This window comes from Muscardinus avellanarius (assembly GCF_963383645.1).
Source record: "Muscardinus avellanarius genome assembly, chromosome: 8".
In the NCBI taxonomy this organism is placed as follows: Eukaryota; Metazoa; Chordata; class Mammalia; order Rodentia; family Gliridae; genus Muscardinus; species Muscardinus avellanarius.
Window position 1 is genome coordinate 89,698,497 of NC_137794.1, and position 21,317 is coordinate 89,719,813.

Below are 21,317 nucleotides of genomic sequence, written 5' to 3' on the forward strand. Positions count from 1 at the left end.
CTAAAGCCCAAACCATGAGAAACTAAATCTTCTTCCCTTTAAAGTATGTGGTCAGTGCTGACCAGAACACAGGTCCTTGTTGACACCCTGTGCATCGCCTGCAGTCTGAACTTGGTTGGCCTTATGTGTGTCTCTTTAGTGCTGAAACAGCATGTTACATATAGTAGATGTTCAAATACATGGATAATAATTCCTCATTGCCAGAACCCTTTATGTGTTGGCCTAGGAATGAACCAGACAAAGTATGCAATGATAGAACTCAGAGAAACAGGCCAAAATGTAGTGAAAGGCAACACTGAATCTACTTCTCCCAGCAAAGTCCTGTTTTGTTCTCTTACAGCACTTCAGCCACCACCCTACATAACCATTCTGTTCCAAATCATCCTTCCAGCCTCAGCCCTGACCATTCATCCCTCTAGGAAGCTTTCCGTGGTCCCCTTTGGCAGCTAGCTGGAACTAGCATACTTACCGCACCGCTGCTGTTTCTGCTGTCTTGATTCCACTTCCCACAATGAACTCAGGCAAGAATTATGTTGTGTTCATGCACGGCAGCATGTATTACCCAATAAGTATTTAATAGATGATTTTGAATGAGCTACAGCCATTTCCAATATCAGTTAGCACCCAAGTCCTTACCGAGCCTTATGCTAACTACTTTCCAGTGTTGTCTTATTTGACTCTTCCAACAACCCTATGAGGAAAGCACCTTTCACAGACAAGGCAACTGAGACCCAAAGAGGCTAGTTTGCCAAGGATCACAAGTTTAATGATAGTTTTGCACCAGGCATATGTTTGTAGTGTCTGCACCATACATGTAACCTTCGTACTACCTCCTCTGTGGAAGGGGCTCTCCATTTTTGTCTTCACGAGTCACTTGAAATAAGGTAGGATTAGACTGTACTAAATCACTAGTGGAACTTTTTAAAAAGGGTGTCTGGTGTCCGGGTCACACCCTAGAACAATCAAAACAGTATTTCTGTGGTGATGGCATCAGAATCGTGTGTGTGTGTGTGTGTGTGTGTGTGTGTGTGTGTGTGTGTGTTACTAGGGATAGAAACTTACAGCCTTGTACATGCTAGGCAATTTTTCTACCACTGAGCTATACCCCCAGTCCAGGAGGCATCGGTATTGTTATAAAGCATACAAGTCATTTTTATTCATTTTTTATTAATTTATTATTTATTTTTTGTGGTACTGGGAATGGAACCCCAGGCTACACTCCCAGATTTGTTTTATATTTTATTTGGAAACAGGGTCTCACTAAGTCGCTGAGAGCCTCACTAAGTAGCTGAGGCTGGCTTCGAATCCGTGCGATCCTCCTGTCTCAGCCTCCCAAGGGATGGGATTATAAGCGTGTGCCACCATGCCTGGCTTACAAGTCCTTTTTAATGTGAAACTAGGTTGAGAATCCCTCAGTAATAAAGGCCTTTATAGTACAAATTTTGGTCCTTAATGGAACTACTTTCTTTTGTGCCCAAGACACAAAATATTAACACAAGCCTAATGATTCTGGCCTGGGGATGTACTGTGACCCACAGAGACATAGTGGGTCATCAGTCCACAAAGAGTAGGAGGAAGATTCCATACACTATATCACTGAAGGGCTGGTTGAAAATGGGTGGTTGATCCTATATACATAAAAGTCTAAAAGAAGCACTTAAACACTACCAGGTGGCCTGTGTTTCAGGATGAGTCAAGTAACATATCACTGAATTTATACATCTTTTCCTTAGAAATCTTCAACTATGATGTGAGAGAAAATGATCACATTTAAAAATAAATGCAAGCCGGGTGTGGTGGCGCATGCTTGTAATCCCTGCGCTTGGGAGGCAGAGACAGGAGGATCGTGCAGGTTCGAAGCCAGGCACGTGCGCTGGCTTAAGAGACCCTGTTTCCAAATAAAAATACAAAATAGGTGTCTGGGAGTGGAGGCCGGAGGTAGAAGGGCTTCCAGGAACCCCAGTACCACCAAAACAAAACAAAACAAAACAAATAAATGCAGCTATGTTGTTGTTGCAATGTCCGATAAGATATTATTTGTGAGAGAGTTTTGTATACTCTAATGGAATAGAAAAAATATTGTCTCTCAATTTTTCACATAGAAAAATGAATTCTGTTGTCAAAGACTGTTTTATGTGGGTTAAGTCATGATACACTTACAGCTCTTTTATTTCTGTCCTGTGTAATAATCAGGTTCCTATGTATGTAAGAAATTTGTTTATTTCATTCCTCCATCTAGGGGCTTCAGACTTCATCCTGTTAACATGGGCAGGCTCATGAAAATAAAATTGTTAGCTGGGCACGATGGCACATGCCTGTAATCCCAGTACTTGGGGCAGCTGAAACAGAAGGATTGGAGGTTCAAGGCCAGCATCAGCAACTTAGTGAGACCCTGTTTCAAAAATAAAAATAAAATAAAAAGGTCTGAGAGTGTAACTCAGAAGTAGAACACCCCTAGGTTCAATCCCCAGAACTACCGGTAATAATAATAGTTATTTAATTTATAATTTAACTTAAAATTTAGTTATTAATGATGATTATTTGGTAATAATCATTAGTATTATTTGGGGGTCTGAGGTACAGCTCAGTGATGGAGCACTTGCCTAGCAGGCATGAAGCCCTGGGTTTGATACTGAGCACTGCACACAAAAAATTCAGCTTATAACAAACAAACAAACAAACAAAAAAAACCAAAAAAAAAATTCCTCCAAATGTGAGAACTACATTGAAATAAAAAATAAAGTGTTATCCATTAGAAAGATCTTTGCAGATCCCCCAAGATACATACAAGTCATTCAGGATAAAATGGGTCCTAGAGAAAAATGGGCTAATTTTCATCCCTCTGATGCCCCTGAAAACAGTTTGGATATCAGTTGTCCTTTGGCTGCTTGAACAGAAGATAAACTCCACCTAATGTTATAGATGAAGAAACAACTAGGAATTTAACACAGTCATTAGGGTAATCACACAGAATAAGAATTCTTTGGAATTCATCAAAAACAGTATGTTGGGAGTCTCTTTTTACTGTTGAGAGTCATATATCACAATGGATAGCTTTAGAACAAGCTAACATTACTATGATCCAGGCATGTGCAACTGGTGCATTCAGTAGTACATACACAAACCAACGCACTACAGGCCAGAAACTTAAGTTACAAAATAGAGTCAACATTACAATTAATACAGATAGTAAAAACCATTGCTCTTGGATTCTGCACACTTAAAAAAACATAACTTTACACAATAATTGCAATTATGCATCTCTACGCAGATTCTTAGGGCACATTATAAACACAGAATCCTAAAAAGTTGTGGTCACATTTGGGTTTTGTTCCAGTGGTACACAATCACATGAAATGTCACATCAGTTTCCTGTGAAATAAACATTTGGCTGAAGTGCAATAGCTGCTGAGTGAAAAATATCTCCATAAAAACGTTTAGTCTAAAATAATCCTCAACATTAGAATTCTAATTAGGATTATTTCGACTGTCCTTATGAAGAGTCCTTAAGAGTTGTAGAAAGAGAGCGATTTGGAAATCTCATAGTGTGTTCTGTCTTCTTTTTTACACGAGTAAACAAACACTGGATTTAAAGTGCAGCTTCTTTCTCCTCGCCCTTCCATCCTCCCTCCCCCGAGAAGGTCAGTTCTGCCTTCATTTTTAGAATCTCCACCGAAGATCAAACTGAGCAGCAGTCAAGTGTGTTTGTCTCGGAAGTCAATGATGGCCTTCCACAGCGTGCACAGCATCCCTCCCCTGCGAAAACACAGAACTCAGTGCAGAGAGCATTCCCCTTGCCACCCTGCCCTTGAAATAGCAAAGTGACTCCTTAGTTTCAGTTGCTCTTGGGCAGAACAGGAAGATCCCACAGTCTTCAGAGTTATGTATCCTTTTGTACATCTCTCTATTCCTCTCCTTCCTACTCCCACACACTGCTAGGCCCCAAAACATCACTTTAGATGTTCAGCCTTTTTGAAATGTGTCTTTATAGAGGTGGGTGGAATAGTTATAGATACAGCTGGCCTCACAGAGGAAATTTACAAGAAATTGTCTCAGATTATTGCAGGATTTTTTTATGGCAAATCTGTCCCCCATCCTCCTATTTCTAAAAAGTATGAGACGTTCATGAACTAAATTAGAGCATTTGTTTACACTAGCCTTAGAATATCTGCATATTATAAAAGAAAAATTATTTCAATTGGTTTTCACTTACTTAGATACATAATTTTGGTTACTAGAGCATCCTGAAATAGCCTGGCCCAACTAAGTGGCTTAAAGCCACTGAACACTGCCTGTGATTGCAGAACTAGTAGACCCAGGAGGGCAGGGACCCAGACTTCTTGATCTCAGCCCAGTGTTCTTTCCATCACAGCAACTGAGAAAGAAAAGCAGTACCTTAGTCTCAGGCATTTTAAATCATCGCGTGTAACATAGTGGAGAACATCCACGAGTGTGTAATCCTCAGCCAAAAACTGGAGAAAGTCAAGGCACACAAAGGTAAGTGTTCTATGTAACTTTAAGAGGGAAACACCATAATACAAACAGTGGCAATAATTAAAAACACAGTTAAAGGAAATTCACTAAAATCATAGTCTTCTGGAATGATGAGGGGGGAAAGGCCGCCCTATTATAAAGTAATTACCGAGAAATACATTTGCATGACTTCCAAATGCACAAGGTAATGATTACGATTGACACAGGATTTTCGAATGGGCTCTTAATGAACAGATAAGATCCGCTTTGATGACCTCTGCTGCTCAGAAGCAAATGTTTGTATTGAAGAGGCTTGGTGCTATGTAGCTTTGTTTTTACCCAAGTGGATAAAAAGTATTCCCAGAAAGTTTTTGCTTATGCTTAGTCTCTGAACTTAACTTTAGGAACTTGTGGTCATTCACTGCAAAATTGAAGTCCAAATTTAAACTGAAGCTTTTAATTTTAAATAAGATAAAGCAGGCATGATTTAGTGGATTATTCATTATAACTCCTTAAGTATGATTAAAAAATTAGAGGAATAAATATTTTGGAGAACTTGACTGGATGCATTATTTTCCACTGGCAAGAGCTGTTTCAGTTTAGTTAGCAATAACTTCTGGAGGCACATTTGTAAGGAAATCCTCACTTTTATTTAGTGGTCTAGTAATTATCAAGTCAAGGGTAAAGAAACCTTTATTTTTAGTTAATTTTAAAATTTTAAATATAAAAATGAAATCAATATAACCTTAGTAAGAGGTTCTTTCTATTAAATAAAAATAATTTCATTTAATGTGTGTGTATGTCTTTATATAAATGGAATCTTTTTGTGTGTGTGGTGTTCTTAGGATGAAACCCAGGGGCATTTTACCTCCAAGCTACACTTCCAGCCCTATGTCTATATTTTATTTTTTAAACAGGGTATCACTGAGTTGCAAAGAGCCTCACTAAGGAGGTGAGGCTGTCCGCAAACCATGATATTCCTAATTTAGCATCCCAAATGCTGGGATTACAAGTGTGCACCACCACATCATAAATGGAATCTTATAATATATTAAATTCATGTCGGGCATGGTGGCGCACGCTTGTAATCCCCACGCTTGGGAGCCTGTGACAGGAGGATCACACAGGTTTGAAGCCAGCCTCAGCTACTTAGTGAGGCTCTCAGCAACTTAGTGAGACCCTGTTTCCAAATAAAATATAAAATAGGTCTGAGAGTATAGCCTGGAGGTAGAAAGCCCCTGGGTTCCACCCCCAGTACCACCAAAAAAAAACCTCTCTCTCTCTCTATATATATATATAGATATATATTAAATACATGCTCACTATAGAAGCATGTAATAATCAGAGAGTAAATATAACAGAGATAATATGTTTTTTAACAAGATATTTCTGATGTATTCACCAACTAGATCTATTTTACGAAGCAGCAATAAATAGCTGTTGACCAAGGAGTCTGATAATGCTGGAGGAGAATTAAAAATTAACAAAAGAGCAAGCCGGGTGTGGTGGTGCATGCTACTTAATGAGGCCCTTTGCAACTACTCAATGAGACCCTCTTTCAAAATAGGGCTGGGGGTGTAACTTGGAGGTAGAATACCCCTGGGTTCCATCCCTAGTACTGTAAAAAAAAATTAACAAAATAAAGAATTAGCAAGAGATCTTTTTTTATTTCTGTCTTGATTTCTTCCCATTCTTCTTATTTTCAATTTAAAAACAGTAAGATCTTTAGAGGTTGTGGCTGACAATGCTTTTGGCAGCCTCCTTGTTTCTGCACATTCTGCATCCCCATGCCAAAACAATCTTCCTTTTTTGTACCACCCCAAAACACACACATGGACACATATGCATGCACGCACATGCACACATGGCCTAGTGTATCCCCAACCTCCCCTCCCCTTCTCTCCCACACCTAAAACCTTTCCTTCATAGAATTTAGTGGAGTGTAATTATATTTTATAACAGTGAAATCATCTGCTCATCATCTGCCAGCTGGGTCTGACTTGCTCCCAAGCGTAGCTCCTGTGCCTAGCATTGTGCCTAGGAGTAGGCCCCCGATGTTACGACAAGGAGTGGAAGAACAGGGGTCCCAGGGAGTTTTCTTTACCCGACTTATAGTGTCTTCATCAGCTCCGTTTTCTCTCAGCCACGTGCTAAGTTCGGAGTCCTTGGTGGTTGTGCCAGGAGAGTGCAGGCGACAAACAGGCAGCCCAGGGATATCTACAACAGATGGGTATTCTTAGTTTCACCTGCCACAGGTCTTCTGACACCTTCACAGTACACAGACATCTATTGACACTTTAAAGATTTCACTCGGGTAGTGCAAACAAAACTTAGATCTACCAGTAAATAGGGAGCCAGAAACAATATTGTATATTGCACTTTATACCTTCTTATCAATTTCAAAGTTTCTTAGAATAAACTTTGACACTGAAATTGTACTTCCTGTTTTCATTTGTAGGAGGTAGCATCAAATAGCTGTTGCCCAAGGAATATAATAATATTCAATGAGAATTAAAAATTTAACAAACAAAAGAAAGAATTAGATCTGGACGTGGTAGTGCACACTTGTAATTCCAGCTTTGGGAGGCTGAGACAGGAGGATCTGGGTTTGTGGCCAGTCTTAGCTACTTAGTGAGGCCCTTTGCAACTCAGGGAGACCCTGTTTCAAAATAAAGAATAAAAAATAGGGCTGAGGATGTAGCTTGGAGTTAGAATGCCCCTGGGTTCCATCCCCAGTAACACACACACACACACACACACGAATTAGCAAATGAACACAATTAACAGAGAACTGTAATCTCTCTTTCTCTCTCTCTCTCTCTCTCTCTTTTTTTTTTTGGTGGTACTGGGGTGGAACCCAGGGGCTTTCTACCTCTGAGCTATACTCCCAGACCTATTTTTTATTTTGAAACAGGGTCTCACTAAGTTGCTGAGAGCCTCACTAAGTAGCTGAAGCTGTCTTTGAACCTGTGTGATCCTCCTGTCTCAACCTCCCAAGCACGGGGATTACAAGTGTGCACCACCACGCCCGGCCTGTAATCTCTTTTTTCACTGTGTGTAATAGTTTGGAAGAGCTAAATATTTGAACAAATAACTAAATTCCGTTTTCTTCTAAATCAGCTAAATAAGATTTTTAAAGATTATTGTTCACCCTCAATTTCTTATAGAATAGATTTCTCCAAAGTTTTGGCTTATGATTATTATTGTATCCTTATTCTCTTTAAATCTCTTCAAATTATAAGGGGGAAAAAAGCTAGAATACCCTGAATACAAATGCAAGATAACAAAAACAGTATCATTTTATTCTAGTAATCCTACTGTAAAAATATTTTAAAAACTAAAAACGTGGGAAGTCCTATTTATTCCAATAATATACAATCTCAGAAAAGGTAACATGAACTATCCACTTTTCCAACAACACTTATAAGAAACGATCATTCGCTACAGTTAATAATTGAATATTTTTCTTTTAACAGTAATTCCTGTTTGTCATTGTGGAAAAAAGGACAAATGCTGACTAAGCCAGGAAATAAAACCGCCTTCTCAGCTTCTTCTGGCAGCCTGGTTGAACCGATATTGCTTTAAAATTTCCTGCTATTCACCTATTGGCTGGGACTTGAACTTCAGGTGTCTAATTTCTTGGTCTTTTTCTTCAATGGCTTGATGGAGGAGTGCTTGTAATTCTTTCTCTTTCCGAACCAATTCTTCCAGTAATCTGCAGAAGAAATTGACATGAGTTGACAGGATGATAAAGCTGGAACCAACAGAGTGAAATTCTGGACACGAGCATCTCAAGCCATGACAGGCTTAGGATTTTATGAAAATAAAAGAGCTTGATTTAGTAGCTCTGGAGTAAGGTCAGACTACATGTCTCAGGAGCTCCCAGGTGACACTGAGGCTGCAGGCCCGCAGCCCCTCCACCCACCCTGCAGCAAGAACTCAAAACCTCCAGCCCAGATGACTACCAGAATCTTCAAAGACTGTGTTTTTTATAATAATATATGTAAAACCCATAAATATGGGGTGCTAATCAACTGATGTTTCACATGTATGGTCCCTCAATCCAAAAAAAGTTGGTAAATAAATAATCACAATCCATGCAAGGCAGAAAAGTAATCGTTTTTCTTAAATGATGAAAATTTGAGGAATAGCTCTAGATGAGGTTCCCTAGAATTGCTGGCATGTGACAAGTATTCGATGCATGTTAATGGTTACTGTAGTTCTTTTCTCTCTGGGAGGGGTGGGGTTAGTGAAATGGGTAAAGGGAGAGCTGTGTTCCTGGTACACTCAGTTCCTCACTGGCCTCTGATGCAGTCTCCAAAGAAACAAAGAGAAACTATGATATTCATAATATAGTTCTTACATGGAAGGCTCACTTTGCAACAGAATCAACTGATAATTATCTGATCACCATGGCCAGCACTGTTTCTTGGAAAAAAAACACTCCAAGGTATGAAAAGAGATGAATTTCTTTCTTTCTTTCTTTCTTTTTTTTTTTGTACTGGGAATTGAACCCAGGGCCTTTTCATTTTTTATTTTGAAACAGGGCTTCATTAAATTACCATGCTCTGGCCTTGAACCTGCCAACCTTCTGTCTCAATCTCCCAAATACTGGGATGATAGAGGTGTACCACTGTAGCCAGGTAAAATGCTATGTATTTTAGAAAACTATTTTTGAGTAACTTGGATTCAGAATTTTAAGAGTTTAAATATATATAATTATTAAGAAGATAATTGAGATAAATTATTTCATACCCTATAGCTCTTTTTTTTTTTTTGTGGTACTGGGGGTGGAACCCAGGGGCTTTTCTATTTCCAGGCTATACTCCCAGACCTTTTTTATACTTTATTTGGAAACAGGGTCTCACTAAGTAGCTGAGGCTGGCTTTGAACCTGTGTGATCCACCTGTCCCAGCCTCCCAAGCGCTGGGATTACAAGCATGCGCCACCATGCCCGGCTTACCCTATAGCTCTTAATAAGTTAGTTCCGTTTTCTTTTCAGACTACTGGTAGATTTAACTTAGGACCATGTTCCATCTGAGTCTTTCTGCTTCAGCTGACCTACTGTGAAGGCAGCAGGGTCCAAATGTAAGCTAGGCCTGGGCTTGTGTCCTGGTTTAGCCACACAAACTTCTTGTGTTAATCTTAGACAAATTACCTAATATCTCTGGGCTTCACAAAAGGAGAACCTTCCAAAAGGAATTACTGTGAGCATTAAATGAGAGCACAGGTAGGTGTTAAGCACGGTGCCTGGACTTTATTACGCCCTAGGCCCTGGAAATGAACCCTCCAGGTTGAGCAGGGGTTCCTGTCCCGATCCCCAAGTTCTACCACCACATTCCCACAGGACACACAGTGAGGCCAGGAGGAAGGAGAATGAATGGCAGTAGTACAGGAAGTAGAAGGTATCACTCTGACCCTCATTATGATGGCTTAGTCACAGTGCACCAATAGAAAATATTTAGATAAGAGATTTAAAAAAAACACAATGAGAGTTGGAGAAGGTGAGTTGAGGAAGACAGGTAAATAAAGACACCTGCGGAGTAAGCATGATGAACAATTACGTGGTTTAAATAGCATGAAATGAAAGCAGGAGGAAGAAGCAAGAGTTAGAAGGAGGCTCTCTACCTGCTCCAACACAAGTGATATTCAAAGAATGAGGAGCAAGCTCTGCGCATCCATCCCCACCCACCACCCGCCCAGTACAGGGGACCAAACCCAGGGCCTCACACATGCTAGGCATGCACTTTGTCAAGAAGCCACATCACCACCCCTCATAGCAAGCTCTGTATGAACTGCTAAGCTGGCAGTTTTTTAGTCTAGGATATAATTTTGTCCACCTTGCTAATCTACATGCATGGAATTGTAGTGGTATATTCTTATTGTTTTCTCAAAGAACACAGGGACATTTTCTAGAATTGTATGTATGTTTATTTAGACTATATTGTTACTTATCTTTAAAGGGCAAATCTTAACACTGGAATCACAGCACTGACAGGCCACCTCCTTTGTCTCAAATGCAGCTCTTAACATGGCTTGTCTCACTGCCGGGTGTGGTGGCGCACACTTATAATCCCAGCATTTGGGAGGCTGAGACAGGAGGATCGGAGGTTCATGGCCAGCCTCAGCTACTTAGTGAGGTCCTCCCCAACTTAGTGAGACCCTGTTTCAAAATAAAGAATAAAAAATAGGGCTGGGGGTGTAGCTCAGAGGTAGAAGTGCCCCTGAATTTAATCCGAAAGAGAGAGAAAAGTAAATAATCCTGTGGAGTTCAGTTTCAACTGCAAATATGTAGAGAAAACACATGAGCATGTGGGCTGTTTTGAAGAAAGGCACACATATACTATTCAATAAAGGAACTTGATGAATCCATCTTCTCAACAGAGATGGGCAGATTTAGGAAGTGGAGGGGCCTAGAGAGCCTCAGAGATAAAATAGCTAGAGAAGAACAGCCCTTGGGGACCACTGATGGTGCTGGCATGATGGACAAAAGGCAGTGCCCGGTGGTGAGCACGGGACCAACACCATGCAGGGGAGCAGAGGGGAGGAACGTGGATCCAGAGAGGCAGGCCTGTTTACACGGCCGGGGTGTACAGACAGAAGGTGTGGGAGCCTAACACTATACTAGCTATACCAGCTCATTGGTAAACAAGGCAGCTTGACTGTCTGTAGAATTCCGACCAGGAGCCATGGGTGGGGAGGTTTAGACCAAAGCAGTAATGTGGGAACTGGGATCAGAGCCGGGGGCCGCAACACAGCTCCAATGAGGATCTGGTGACAGAGTAAATGAGAAGTGACCAAAGCTAACACCTATTGTGATGGATGGGGGCTTGAAATTGGACCAGTGTTTGAGAAGAGGAGGCAAGAGGGATACTGAGAATCAGGTGAAGTCTGAGAGAGAGAGAGAGAGAGAGAGAGAGAGAGAGAGAGAGAGAGAGAGAGAGAGAGAGAGAGAGAAAGAGAGAAGACCCACTAAGTAGTAGAGATGGCAGGTAAAATGGGTTTCTGAGGATGAGACTGGGGTATGGAAACCAGAGAGCCATTTTCCCTTTATTAATAAAGCTTTCTCTAAGTAAGTCATAGAAGATAAAGATGTGTGGGTTTATTTAATCATGCAACCAGAATTGATGTTTCTGAATACAGGATGAGTTTTGTACCAGGCTTAGGGTTCAACTTTACTTTTAAAACCTAAACTTAAGACTAGAAATGAGACTTACAAAAAACATCTTCCTGGTAAATAACTAGAATTTTCAACTAAGATTTCTAAATATTTTGAACAACTTTTATTGATTCACTTAAAGTTTTCTTTTCATTGCCAAGTTCAGAGCCATAAAGTCAGTTCCCACATGTCAACGGCAGCCAGCACAGGAAGCTCTAAATCATGAAGATTCCGACTTTGACCTGTGTGCGCCAACATCTGTGAAGAACAGGAAGTATTGACTGTTCGCTTAGTCACCTGATGGTGTGGGTTCTATGCTAACAAATCCTCAAAGATAAATTAATCTCGCCAGGTGTGGTGGTGCACGCTTGTAATCCCCGTGCTTGGGAGGCAGAGACAGGAGGAGCACGCAGGTTCGAAGCCAGCCGCGCGTGCTGGCTTAGTAGACCCTGTTTCCAAATAAAAATGTAAAAATAGGTCTGGGAGTGTAGCTCGGAGGTAGAAGGGCTTCCAGGAACCCCAGTACCACTCAAAAAAAGAAAAAAAATAATCTCTAGATATATGTCATGGCCTATTAAAAATAGAACACAAGCTGAGCGTGGTGGCACACACTTATAATCCCCGCGCTTGGGAGGCAGAGACAGGAGGACTGCACAGGTTCAAAGCCAGTTGCACTGGCTTAAGAGACCCTGTTTCCGGATAAAAATATAAAAATAGGTCTGGGAGTGAGCCTGGAGGTAGAAGGGCTTCCAGGAACCCCAGTACCACACACACACACACACACACACACACACACACACACACACACACAAATAGAAAACAATCATAAACGGCCAAGTATCATCTTTTCGAGGATCTGAAGTGCAAAGTTAGTTTTGTCCTTTCCAGCACTGAAATCTTCCTCTCCTAAAAGAACTTGATATTCCAAACCACAGGCTCTCAAGAATGCCAGCTTTTTGTTCTCATGGCTATCTGTCAGAAGGTACACGATGCTCCGAGTATGTGTGTTTCAAAGACGATTTATGAAGTTGTAACTCAAATTACTCTGAAAATTTCAGTGCATGTGGGGAATAAAAACACCCATTATAGAAATGATGCAAGAGCTGGAGTTTTGCTCAGTGGTAGAGCACTTGCCTAGAATATACCAGGTGCTGGATTTAATCTCTAGCACCATAAAATGAATAAACAAATGAAATGATGCTGAAGAAGGCCTGAAGTGGTAGGGGCAGAAAATAATATTTAGTAAAGGAGATGAAAATCAAGCTCTCTTGTTTATAAAGAAAGGGAGTAAATCAAGTTTACATGCATGGGATACAGGAATCATATTTTGCATGTCCTGTGCAGCAGGTGTTTAAAGGAGAGCCCCAAACACACTAAGTCTATAGAGTAAAAGAAACCAAGCCAGTATAAGGCTTACCTGTTTGTTTCTATTTTCATCCTTCCAAGCTGCATGTTCAGTGACCGGTGAGCACTCTGGGAGTCATGGGAGACAGTGGAGCTGAGCGTGCTCACCCCCGAGGTCGCCACAGCGTCTTCTATGACAGCATGAGGCCTTCGGACACTTTGATTTGAAGGTGGCTCCTCGTGGTCATCTTCTACCTCCAAGTCTTCTGGATCAGCAGTATCACTCTCAGATGCAAGGCTAAAATGTGGCCTCAGTTCTGTTGAGCACAGTAATACCAACAGTATTGAGCCAGGCGTGGTGGCGCACGCTTGTAATCCCCGTGTTTGGGGGGTTGAGACAGGAGGATCGCACAGGTTCAAAGCCAGCCTCAGCTACTTAGTGAGGCTCTCAGCAACTTAGTGAGACCCTGTTTCCAAATAAAATATAAGATAGGTCTGGGAGTATAGCCCGGAGGTAGAAAGCCTCTGGGTTCCACCCCCAGTACCACAAAAAAAATATATATATCAACAGTATTAGCAAAACACGACTGATTGCCTTCCTAAGATATGAATATTGCTCCCCGGGCTATCATAAGATACGTATTCCTTCTCCAAAAGTTACAGTGGCTGTCTGTACACCAAATTTAGATTTGTCTCTCTAGTGATTTTGTAAAATTCACAGGCTATAGAAACCCCAAATGATCTAATTCAAACAAGAAAAATTGTCATATTGCAGATATGCGGAGAAAAAGCTAAAATCTGAAAAAAGATAAAAACCTACCAAATTTTTAAAAATTTCTCACACAAGTTCATTTTTAGGTTATATAATACCTGAAAACTTTGTTGTTGTTCTGAGACAAATGTCTTGCTATGTTGTCTAGGTTGGCCTTGAACTGCAATCCTCTTGCCTCTACCTCCAGGACAGTTAGGATTACGGGGGTGCAATACCCCCCTGGCAATACCTGGCAACTACTAACTTGTTTAGGAATAGGGAAAATGTTGACTATCATTTCTTTTTTTTAAGATTTAAAGAAGTTTATTAAAAAGATAGAAATACAGAAAATAGAAATACAGCCCCATGCCAAAATGACATGAGGGGGGTGACTCGAAATGAATACACCCATGTTGACTATAATTTAACCCTTGGAAAAGAAAACTTTCTGATTATTATTATTATTATTATTATTATTATTATTATTATATTTTAAAAATTCCCTAACCCCATACCCTTTAAACTATGATTGCACACGTACAAATGACTAAAAAGAAATAAAAATAATTAATTAATTTGACAAGTACAGAATTGAAGCTACCGCTATTACTTTGCTATTTTGGTTTTTCACAATTGCTCTCAGAGGAGCTGTAGGAGCATGCATGAAGAACTTCGAAATTACAATTCACTACAGCTAGAAATACTGTACGTAGTCTCAGATACAGACCTAGTTCCATATGCGATTCACATGTGCATTCTTTTTGTGTATGTATGTGGGTACCGGGGACTGAACCTAAAGGCATTTTACCTCTGAGATATATTCCTTGCCCCTTTTATATTATTTGTTTAGAAACAGGTTCTCACTAGGTTGCTGAGAGTCTCACTAAATTGATGAGGCTGGTCTCAAGACTATGATTCTCCTATCTCAGCCTCCCAAGGACTGGGATTACAGGCATGTGTCAGCATGCTTAACTTCACGTATACATCTGAGGATTAATATTATGTGTCAACTTTACTGGGCTAAAGGATGGCCAGACACCTGTTAAAACAATGATTCTGTGTTGAGTGTGTGTGTGTGTGTGTGTGTGTGTGTGTGTGTGTGTGTGTAGGTGTAGGGTAGGTGTTTCCGTAAGAGATGAGCTTTTGAACCGGTGACCTGAATAAAGAAGGTCAGTTCTCACCAACATGGGTTGCCTCACCCATCCACTGAAGGCCTGGATAGGACAAGAAAATTCCTGTTCTTTTTGAAACAAATTGTTTCAAATTTTTATTGTTTCAATAGAACAAAAAGGCAAATTCTCTTTCTTTTTCTTGACCCAGGACATCTACCTTCTGCTCTCAGACCTGGTTCTCAGGCCTTTAGTCTCAGACTGGGAGTTATGCCAATAGCTCCTTTGGTTTTCAGGCCTTTGGACTTAGAGTGAAATATAAAACTGGATTACCCTGTTCCACAGTTTGCAGACAGCAAATCATGGTGTTTCTCAGCTTCCATAATCACATGAGTCAATTCCCATAATAAATCTCTCTTACATCACTCTCTCTATATATATCCTACTGGTTCTGTTTCTTTGAAAAACCTTGGCTAATATATGCATGCGTGGTTTCAGAGTGCTAAAGAGGCCAGGCTCAGCACCACACACCTGAAATCCCAGTATTTGAGAGGATTAGACAGGAGGCCAGAGTGCAGTACCTTAGCAAAACCCTGTTCTAAAACAAAAAATAAGCCAGGCGTGGTGGTGCGTGCTTATAATCCCAGCATTTGGGAGACTGAGACAGGAGGATTGCAGTTTGCAGACAACCGCAGCTACTTAGTGAGGCCCTTTACAACTCAGTAGACCCTGTTTCAAAATAAAGAATAAAAAATAGGGCTGGGGGTGTAGTTCAGAGGTGGAATGCCCCTGGGTTCAATACTTAGTTCTGAAATAAACAAATACATAAATAAATAAATAAATAAATAAATAAATAAATAAAATATTGAAAATAAATATAAAATAGGGCTGGGGTAAGCTCAGAGGTAGAATACCCTTGAGTTCAATCCTTAGTATATTATACACACACACACACACACACACACACACACACACACACACTAAGGGCCAAATAAAGTACATCGGCAATGACTAAGCCCAGGGGTGGTTTACCCACTGATGGACTCATGGAGGCTGAAGGGGTTCTAGAGGAGAGGAAGGCCTTGACTTAGGAAGAAAGGAGAGAGGCCTTTGAGAAGGGAAAGCGCCAATGGCTGCCCGGCACCCTCTAGGAAGAATGTAAAGTAGAATGGACTGTAAGGAGAGAGCCTTTTATCAGGAGAGAGACAGGGCCTCAGGGGGCCTGTCATGAGCAGATGGCATTTAGGCTCATGAGTGGGAGAGCAGAGCTGATGCATGTTTCCAGACCTTCACCAGGGATGTGGATGATACCATATCCTCCTACTCCAATTCTTAATTACCCAGATGAAAATAATGCGTCGGCTTTTTAAACACATGCTATTTCCAATGCCAAGCAAGATCAGAATTCTTGTAGGTGCAACATATCATACCCACATTGAGTTCCTCTTTAGTGTTGTATCTAATGCTGCTCATTTCACATTTCTGTGTTCAAGGGGCACATGCCTGATTTAGTCTAATAGCTGGTCGTTATATGAAGTACCTTTAAAGTAGCCTTTAAAGATGACTGCCTATAGTATCTATTCTCTCTACTTTAGCATGCCTGCCTACTCCTGGTCTCTGAAGTTAGCATTTCTCCATCTGGTCAACCCACGGTCAAGGCGGACTTGAGAAGGAGCAATAGATACTGAATGTTGCCAAAACTCTAAAGGCTGATTCTTGGTAACAAGTGAGAAAATAATCTAGGAAAAAAACTGTTAAGGGTCGTACCCTGTACTCTCTGTTCTGTGTGCTCTTTTTGGAAGCAAGGAGATTGAACACTTGTTTAAAACCTTTTTATTTTGAAATACTTTTAGAACAGAAAAGTTGCAAAATAGTACACAGAGTGCCCCTACTGCCCAGCAGCTTGCTCTAACCTCAACATCTTATGTAACTTTGGCACTATTATCAAGACCAGAAAATTAACATTGATACTATTAACTAATCTACAGACTGTGTTTCACCAGTTTTCCTACTGATAACATTTTCTGATGGAGAATCCTACATTGCAGCTAGTTGTTATGTCTCCTGAGTTTCTTCCAGTCTCTGAAGAGTATTCCTTTCCCTCCTAGGACTTTTATTTATTTGAGGAAAGCTGGTCGGGTATTTTGTACAGTGTCTAGGTTGAGGCCGCATTTTTGGTAAGAAAACCACAGACACCTTGTTGTGACCTTCTGGGGCATCACACCTGTACCTGTGACCATCACACCATGCGGTGTCTTGTCATTAGTGATGTTAACCTTGACCATTTGGCTGGTGGGTATCTGCCAGGTTCCTTCACTGTAAACTTACTGTTTACCTCTTGTAGTTAGTAAATTATTTTGTGGGGAGAGACTTTGGAATCCTTCCAATAGTCTCTTCCTGTTTCTCATCACTCTTTTGCCCACAAATTCTAGCAGCTGCTGAGGGTCCTTGCATGTAACAATTATTACTGTGCTGTTTTGCCTAATGACAGTATTTCTTTGTCTATCATTCCTTCAAATGGAATTCTACAGTAACAAAGATGTGACCTTTGTCTTCGATCTATTTATTAATTAAACTATTTATGTCAATCTGGACTTGTGGATATTTGTTTATTCTGTGAGCTATAAACCCAATCTGTCATTATTTTATTTCATTAATCAGAATGTTCCAGTTTGGAATATTGGTAACTCCTTCAAGTTGGCTCCAGTGCCCTTTCAATAATTCCCCATCTCTTTTGCATACTACCTTAGTTTTTGGAATCACACATTGTCCCAGGGTCATTTTGAAATTTTCCTGTCCCACACCTGATATCAACTACTTCTCCAAGGAGTTCTAATTGCTTTTATTGGAGGATGGTATTTAGAAACCAAGATCTGGGTCCTCTAAGCACCCAATCTATGATGCGTGTACTAATGATAGCATGCTCTTAAAAGTTGTTGTTTTCTTTGAGGTCTTGAAAACTGATGGCTTAACTGTAGCATTTTATCATCTAAAAGGAATTTTTGTGGTTGTTGAAAACAGTCATTTTTTAATGTAGTTTCTTTGCTTCTTAATCATATAGCAAAATCTTTAGGGACATTGGAAGTTTTATGGAACGATCATATGACTGAAATCACATCATCTTGTTCATGTATTTTGTCATTTTTTTGTTTTGTTTTGTTGCAGTGCTAGGGTTTGAACTCAGGGCCTCATGCATGCTAGGTAAGCTCTCTACCACCGAGTTATACCTTTCATCATTTTTTTCTATTGAAGCACAGTATATACTGACTTCTCTTGTTTTGAGAGGAACACAAAAAGTACTTTCTCCATGGAATTCTTCTCTAATTTTTTTTTTTTTTTGCGGGTCTGAGGATGAAACCCAGGGGTATTCAACCTCTGAGCTACATCCTCTGTCCAATTTTTTATTCTTTATTTTGAAGTTGGGTCTCACTTAGTTGTAGAGGGTGTCACTTAGTAGCTGAGGCTGTCCACGAACCACAATACTCCAGTCTCAGACTCCTGAATGCTGGGATTACAAGCTTGTGCCACCACACCAGGCTTCTTCTTTTTTCTTTTTAAGTGCTTTCCAACAATGACTTCAATCAAAATCAGAAACTTGTTAGTGGCCTCACAGAAACCAACTGCACAGTAGAAGGATAAGTAACTTTCTTTAGCTGATACTGCTCCTAAAAATTGTGGCATGCCAGGCATGGTGGCACACGCTTGTAATCCCCGCACTTGAGAGGCGGAGACAGGAGGATCGCGCAGGTTTGAAGCCAGCCACGCTGGCTTAAGAGACCCTGTTTCCAAATAAAAATATAAAAATAGGTCTGGGAGTGTAACCCTGATGTAGAAGGGCTTCCAGGAACCCCAATACCAAAAAAAAAAAAGTGTCCTGTTGCACATGGGGCTGGTTGGGGCAGTGCCCATCCTGGGCACCTGGTGGGGAGTCTTCCACTCCCCATTCTTCCTTGTGTCCCTTCCTGCCCAGACGTCCATCCAGTAATGATTACTGGCTCCCTTTCCTTTTCACACATTTTGTCTTGGAAGAATTTTGGACTTACAGAAATACTGGGAAGATAGTACAGAGAATTCTGGCACACCATCTGCATGACTCTCGCTAATACAGCTAACATGACTGTGGTATATTTGACAAAACCAAGAAATCAGTCTGGGTACAATACCATTAGATAAGTCACAGTCTTTGCTTTGACTCTACTGTGTTTTCACTAAATATATATATATATATATATATATATATATATATATATATACATATATATATATTTTTTTTTTCTATTCTAGGATACCACATTGCATTCAGGAAATCAACACTAAAAGAAAGTTTTTCTAAAAATTAATAGATCATTTCTATGCTATTGAAATGACTTTGACATGCAGTCCTTGCCTTTCTTCATTTGGGTATCCTTAATATAAGTTACTATTATGTTTAACTGGCTGCCTATACCTGTTCCTCTTATCAATAAACACTTGTTCCTCTTTACCGTTGTGTCTTTCAAGAACCCTGTTGCTCTGTAGTATGTTCCTAGTATTCAGGATTATCTTAATAATCCTGATAAGTCACCTAAATGTAAGTATTGTTGATTTTCTTAAGCCTCAATCTCTTAGGCTCACATCCAACTGTTAATTGTGTGTTTAAAAGCCTCTCTAGATTTTCTAAGTTATGCAAATTTCTCTCCCTAATTTGTTAGAATCAGGTGAAATCCACTTTTTTATTGTTTCGACCAAATATTTATCAGAGGTCTCCTGTTTTTCAGTCTCTGTGCTGGAAAGCATGCTAAGTCCAGAATAAAATAAAACAGACACTACTTTAATGGCACGGGTAGCAGCCATTGAAGTAGAATAAAAGTAATTTCAGATTGTAAGCATCACAAGTGGGTTAAACCATTTATAAGGAAAGGGAATAACAGAGGAGCCCACTTTATACTGGAGGCAGGTCGGGACTCTGAGAAGGTGCCTTCAGGTCAGAAGAATGCAAAGGTGCAGGACAGGGGTGTGTATCCCAGAGAGAGAAGGCAAGTTCAGGGCTACTAGAACTTCTGCTTATATCTCTTCCTAACACAACAAAGAAAGGAATTTCTCTTTACTAAGGTTTAATGTAAAGATTGACACTGGTGCCCTTGTCCTTAAGTCAAACAAGGTATTCTGAGAGATGGGATTCTAAAACTCAGGAGGGTTGATATGGACTTAAAAATCTGTGATGGCATTTATAAAACATTTGAACTTTAAGATATTTATTACTTATCTTGTTCTTTTAAACTTCTATTTTTTTAGAATGCTTTATAAGTATAAATTAGGACAAGAGAACATGTTTATAATTTGCATATATGAATATATCTAGATCCAATTCTATCTATCTAGTTATTTATTCTGTCCATGCCCTGTGCCATACACACAGGGTGGAAGAGCTCTCCTTAAAACTTTTTTTTTTAAATTAATGGACAGACTATGAAAACACATGGGAGGATTCCCTTACATGATAAAGCCTTGTTTCTTCAACAATACTCCTTTTGTATGTCACTTCTCATATAGCTGGGGCTGTCTACACTAGTGAGTTCTAAATCTGGCTGTGTATCAGAATGACCTTGGAACTGTACAACCATACTGCTATAGGTGAAGCACAGAAAATTTTGGGGGCTGTGAAAATATTTTGTCTGATATTACTATGTTGGATTCATTCTAGTATGCATTTGTTTAAATTTATAGAGTGAACCGGGCATGGTGGTGCACACCCATATCCCCGGTACTTCAGGGGCTGAGATAAGAGGATCCACAAGGTGGAGGCCAGCCCTAGCAATTTGGAGAGACCCTGTTTCAAAATAAAAAGAGATGGGGGTATAGCTTGGGTTTAATTCCCAGTACTAAAAAAAAATGTCATAGAATGTACAACACCAAGGATGAAACCTAATGCAAACTATAGACTTTGAGTGATAAATCTCTATTAATAAAGTCTCATCAGTTGTAATTAAATGCCACTCTGCGGGGGATATTGATACTGAGAAAGGTTGTGTGTGGGGAATAGCAGGTATATATATGGGAAATCTCTGTACCTTACTCTCAATTTTGATGTGAACCTAAAACTGCTATAAAAGAATAAAATCTTTTAAAAAATAAATAATTCCTGGGTCTTATCTCCAAAAGATTCTTATTGGCTTGGTCTAATACGGGGGCTCTGAAAGCTATCTTTTTTTGTGTATATGGTATTGAGTATTAAACTGGGGGGAGTTCTACCTCTGAGCTGTAATCCCAATCCTATTTTTCATTTTGGAACAAGAGCTCACTAAGTTATTGAGAAATAGCCTCAAGCCTGCAATGCTCTTGCCTCGCCCTCTTCAGTGCTGGGATTATAGGTGTGACCACCATGCCTGACTTGAAAGCTATTTTAAAGAGCTCTTTATATTTCTCAGTGCACCTGGCAGAGACTTGGGAAACACTGATTGATAAAAGATGACATAGGAATGTGTTTGTAGGCACACATATC

The 21,317-nt window shown here is 40.1% G+C and overlaps 1 protein-coding gene across 1 annotated transcript in view; it reads right to left on the reverse strand.

Annotated features, from left to right (window-relative positions):
• Positions 1–3,695: 3,695 nt before the first annotated feature.
• The window catches only part of MAP3K5 (mitogen-activated protein kinase kinase kinase 5), a gene marked incomplete at both ends in the record, with an annotated part of 219,913 nt that continues 202,291 nt past the window's right edge, over positions 3,696–21,317 (reverse strand). The window contains 5 exons of the mRNA XM_080700133.1: positions 3,696–3,756; positions 4,396–4,472; positions 6,578–6,690; positions 8,076–8,188; positions 13,050–13,293. Coding sequence (XP_080556259.1) covers positions 3,696–3,756; positions 4,396–4,472; positions 6,578–6,690; positions 8,076–8,188; positions 13,050–13,293 — 608 coding nt within the window. The remainder of the gene's footprint in view (positions 3,757–4,395; positions 4,473–6,577; positions 6,691–8,075; positions 8,189–13,049; positions 13,294–21,317) is intronic.